Source organism: Strongylocentrotus purpuratus, unplaced genomic scaffold (genome assembly GCF_000002235.5).
Source record: "Strongylocentrotus purpuratus isolate Spur 01 unplaced genomic scaffold, Spur_5.0 spur5_scaffold_16, whole genome shotgun sequence".
Lineage (NCBI taxonomy): Eukaryota > Metazoa > Echinodermata > Echinoidea > Camarodonta > Strongylocentrotidae > Strongylocentrotus > Strongylocentrotus purpuratus.
The window spans coordinates 19,954,216-19,959,212 of NW_022145601.1; the positions used below are offsets into that span (position 1 = coordinate 19,954,216).

At 43.1% G+C, this 4,997-nt stretch overlaps 1 protein-coding gene across 1 annotated transcript; it reads left to right on the forward strand.

The window, feature by feature from the left end:
* Positions 1-2,156: 2,156 nt before the first annotated feature.
* LOC115917901 (poly [ADP-ribose] polymerase tankyrase-1-like) lies at positions 2,157-4,514 on the forward strand. The gene has a single exon (XM_030987001.1). It carries the CDS (start codon positions 2,804-2,806, stop codon positions 3,893-3,895), a length of 1,092 nt encoding a protein of 363 aa, XP_030842861.1. The 5' UTR covers positions 2,157-2,803; the 3' UTR covers positions 3,896-4,514.
* The last annotated feature ends 483 nt before the right edge of the window (positions 4,515-4,997 follow it).

Consider the following 4,997-nt stretch of genomic DNA (forward strand, 5'->3'; position numbering starts at 1 on the left):
GGCGGCATTTGCGAACGAGCCTTAAAGCGTATCTGCCATAGTTTACAGGAGGGATTAGACTGCCCTGCAAGGTCACTGGACAGGTGGTTATCTCATCAACTCACCTCTCAGTTAACATAAGAAAAAGAGGATCATGGGGGACCAATGGTCACCGATTAGGCTTGGTTTGTTATATAGAGGGCGCAAGTAGTGCAGTGGGCCTTTAATTTTAAAGGGAGATGATCGTCAGTCTCCATTTGCAGTAGGTCATAATTCGCTGACACCAGACTTGGTGGAAATACCATTAATGCGTGTACGAGTTTCGCACACAGCAAACCCGTGGTCCCATCAAAAAAAAATCCCCATTGTCTAGTTGAGAGTCTTCGGGTGAGGGAAATGTAAGATAATGGCTTTTCCATATGGGGCGATGCGTGGAAAATGCAGAGCATTACATAAGGCCTGTTGATTATATCCTGGTGATTGACAACACTAGTTATTGGGTGAACATCCGTATGGTGTCAAATTCCATATGAGAGCCCACTACTTTGCCTCTTTAAGAGCACACAGTTATGTTTAAACGGATGTGCATGATGGGGAAAAGAGGTTGCCAATCCGTCTCTAAAGATGGGAAGAGATTTTGGCGGGATGGGGGAAGGAGTCGACTAAACGACAATGTAATGCACTAATTGAAGACGTACGCAAGTATGTGTGTTTGCGTGTGTGCGTGTGTGTTGAGGGAGGGGGGTTGTTTGGAAGTAGAATAAACAAATTCTGGAAGGCATCGAGGAGTTAGCCGGGCTACACCAACCGACAACCCTATAGAACGACGGAATGTTTGCTCTGCCTGCAGCAAGATCAGTTATCATCACAACAGACAGACTTCCTGACCCACTTCCTCTCACTTTCCTCGCGAAGAGACTCCCGTCTTCTCCTCTGCAACACGTACATGCATGCAGTAAGACGGCGATGTAGCTACGGGAGCCCGGGGGGGGGGGGGGGGGGGGAGGGAATACCTCCTTAGTCTAAATCAGAGGGGGGTAAATAGAGAAAGTTAAAGAAAGGGAGAAGGGGGGGGGGGGTAAAGGGAAAATGAGATGATGTTAAATATTTAAATGTTTTGGGAGGGAGTTACATGTAATGGAGATGATGCTCATTTTATTGTCCTTTAATTATGTACGTTCTTCTCGTTTTCATACAAAAACATAATCGCAAAGCCTTTCGAAAATATTCAAAGCCTTGTTTACCACTCATTAAAATGTGCGAATGTTTAAATTACGAATTACGTAATCCGACCAAATTCTGTAGGATATACAATATTCATTTGAATTGCCTTTGCCTTGAGTTGACTTCTCAAAAGCCTTTGCGATCGTGCTTGGAAAGGGAAGAGAAGGGCAACGTAAAAAAAAAGACGATGTACCAAGTTTAATGCTTTTAAATACTCTCCTTTGCGATCTGGAAAGTCATTATTATGAAGATATTCCACCCCCCCCCCTTGGATGGGCTTGTTCTCTCGCACTCTTATTCACACATAGTACTTTCAGGCCTTCCTGCCCTCCCCTGACGACCCAGTACTCCCTCATTGTCTGGATCCAGGCTACGCCGCGCGCAACAAGATGGAGCAATGGCGCATCGAACTGTCTACTTCAGATCACAATTTGTAATTGAACGAGTTGAGCTAATTGGAACATCTCGGTTGAATACAAAATCAACCTCTTATCTGTTAATTTACGATGCTTTGAAAGGAATTCGAGTCTTCATGTTCTTTACAACCCACATTTCTGTCTCTGCTTAAGCGTCGTTATGTTTTGTCTGTCACGTAAAAAAAAAGTATTGCGAATTGCCATAATCAAGGAGGTTGATCTGGTTATTGTACACATGCAATTACCAGAACTTTTGTTTCTTGAAACATGTTTGAAGAGTGGAAATAACATTTTACATTCATGACAAAGGTCTATTTATCCATTTGTAAATTAATACATTATTTTAAAAATTGTATCTAACTTTTTGTTGGCAACTTTCGCATGTATTATTGAAAGGCTTTGATTAACATGACAATTTTTTTTGTTTTTCTATCTGTTTCTCTCCCCCATCTCCCTATCCCTCTATTCTCTTTTCTCTATCACTTCTTGTATGTCACTCACTTAAATCTCACATCTCTCCCATCTCTCTGTCCCATTTTCCCCCTTTATCTCGCTCAAATGCAGATCGCAATTCGGCGTCTGTATAATGAGGGCACATTAAACCAGCGCAGAGTCACGCAGGACGAGAGGAAGATACATAGACGACGCATGGAGACAGCTTCTCGTACCAATGCCCTATTTAAGACCCTACTAAACCTGGAATTCGAAAGATCAAGACCCGTTATTACCGGTTGATTGCCAATTTGCGTAAGACGGGCAAACATCTCAGAAGCAATCGGGCAATGTTTGATGTCACATCAAGGAAATTAATTTCTTTCTACCAGTCAGACGTATTGCTTTTGCCATAGTACTTGACGGACTGGGAAACGACATCTTGGTGCATCTTTATTTGTATGGAGAATTTTGGTCAGGTCGTGAAGAAAGAAGTTGCTTTGGATCTCGCAAGTTACGAGCATTGAGATACTTGAAATTTTACCCGGTTGAAAAAAGTAATCTGCATGAAACTCGTGGAAATTGTAAATAACTGTTTTAATGAAACGGCTACGTCAGATTTATGATTACCCACAATTGTAAGTCTCGCTGGATTCCATATGGCACCAATTTTCTGCTGAATTTTCACTTTTTGGAAGCTCGATTAAGGTGAACGTGCTGATTATTGTAGGAAACAACTTGTAGGCTTTACCATGATGGATGTATGTAGCGAACAAACCAAGGAACTCAGCGAGAGTGTGGAGAGCTTGGACAAGGAGTTCCGTGAACGAGTAGCCCGACACCGCACGGATCGAAGGTTGAGCGTCCCTCGGATAGGAACGGACCTGACCTTCAAGCAAGAAGAAGCTCTACGAAGGAAAAAGGATGAAAAAGAGGAGGAAGAGGAGGAGGAGGAAGATGATGAAGGAGAAGGTGGAGCTGTAGGTGGTGTTGAGATCGACGCAGAGGGCGTCACGACACCTGAACGCTGTATAACGGTAGAAGACTGCGGGGAACTGGAACTGGATCTGACCCGACAGTTAGTCCCAAGCAATGAATCGAACAAAGAGAGACTTGAGAGACTCTTCCAGGCCGGCATTGAGAGACAGAATCGTGGTGATGTTACCGATGATAATGACGAGGATGATGAGGAAACTGCTAGGAAGGCGAGAAGGGATACAGAGTTTTTGTTGAACATCATGGAATCGGAGAAGGAGAAGAAACAGAGGAGAGGGAGTTGGAAGAGTGTTTGGGATGATGACGATCCAGAGGAGGATAGCAAGATTAATGAGGATATTGAGAATGATACCACGAAGCGGATACTATGGGCAGCGGAGAATAACGAGATAGAGACAGCCAAAGATTTGCTGGATAGCACACCCACCCTCATCGGAGTAAAGGACGAGGACGGTTACACGCCGTTGCATCGCGCAACGTACAACGGCCACACCGCAATGGTCGAGTTCCTTCTTGAAAGAGGTGCAGACATGTGCGCGCAAACTACGGACGGTTGGCAACCTATACACTGTGCTGCGCGCTGGAACAATCCGTGCGTCGCGTCGCTACTCGTTCAAGCCGGCTGCGACGTTAACGCCATGACGAACGGCGGACAGACGCCGTTACACTTGGCGGCGTGTAGCGCTGAGTCGGAGGAGGTGCTTAGCTTATTACTCATGAGTCGCTTTATTGATACGACGTTGAAGAACGCGGCGAGCGAAACAGCGTATGATATAGCGAGAAGGACAGGGCGACTTGTGTACTTATTTGAAGCAAAAGACCCACACATGCTGCCTTCGACCAGCTGACCCCACCAGTCAGAGTGTACACGGTAATTACTACTGGTAACGGACCAAGAATGATATTTTAAAGGACTGTATTGTAAAACTGAATTGAATTACTCTTTATAATATCAGACTAAAAATGATTCTCTCGGAGAAAGGCAACTTGATGAAATAAAATGACATGTGGAGAATTTCCACGCGATGAAAGTAATGTAGCTCGTTAAAACGTCATGTAAATGTGTGCGAATTGGCCCATGGGATTTTAATGGTTTTCTGATTAAAAACATATTTTGTCTTCATGTGTTTCGTTTTGGTACAGACAATAATTTGCAACATTCAGAAATATGATGATATATTTGGCATTCTATCAGCTCTCCCCTGTCCCTTGTCTTTCTCTCTCCTTACCTTTATGTTTCTTTTAGTTTTCTTGCAGCTTGTCCTCTTCTTGTTCTTTCCCCATTTCCCTCATTCTTTTATCATTCTTTTCTTCATTTCCTTCTCTCTATCTGATCTTCTTTGTTTCCTTCTTCTTCCTCTTCTTCTCCATCATCTTTCGTTTCGTGTGGAACCCTATAAAAAGACACACACTCGTGCCGAAAAGGGTGTTCCATTTTACAAGTGGTTCATAAATAAATAAATAAATAACATCACGTACTTCATCTTCTCCTTGGTTGGGTCTTCGTCTTCCGTTCGTTTTCCCTTGTAATTGTCCCTTTCATACATTGTTCCTATATAATTCTGTTATCACATCAGCATCATTCGCTGTTGTGCCCACTGGACTCATAATTACTCAGACAGTCCTCAAGACACATACATGTTCATATGTTTCATATGATTTCCTGGGTCTAACGCTCTGAGCGTTTTAATTACACGTTCTTGTTTACAATCGTAGAAAACGCTGATGTCTGTTTTTACCATCCAGGAGACCGGTTTATTTTAACTGCTTTGTAAAGTACAGTCGACTTCTCTCAGTCCACGGCTGTATACTATCAACTAGAAAATGCCCCCCAGGTTTGCATGTAAAAAGGACGATTTTTAAATACTTTAAACCTGCTTTAGTGACCACCTGTTTAGAAAGACCACTTTTTTGGTTTCCCTTGCAATTTTTTTGTCATTGAAACATGTA

Excerpts from the sequence above, each read along its gene's own strand:
- LOC115917901 (XM_030987001.1), top strand. The coding sequence starts at position 2,804 with ATGATGGATGTATGTAGCGAACAAACCAAGGAACTCAGCGAGAGTGTG.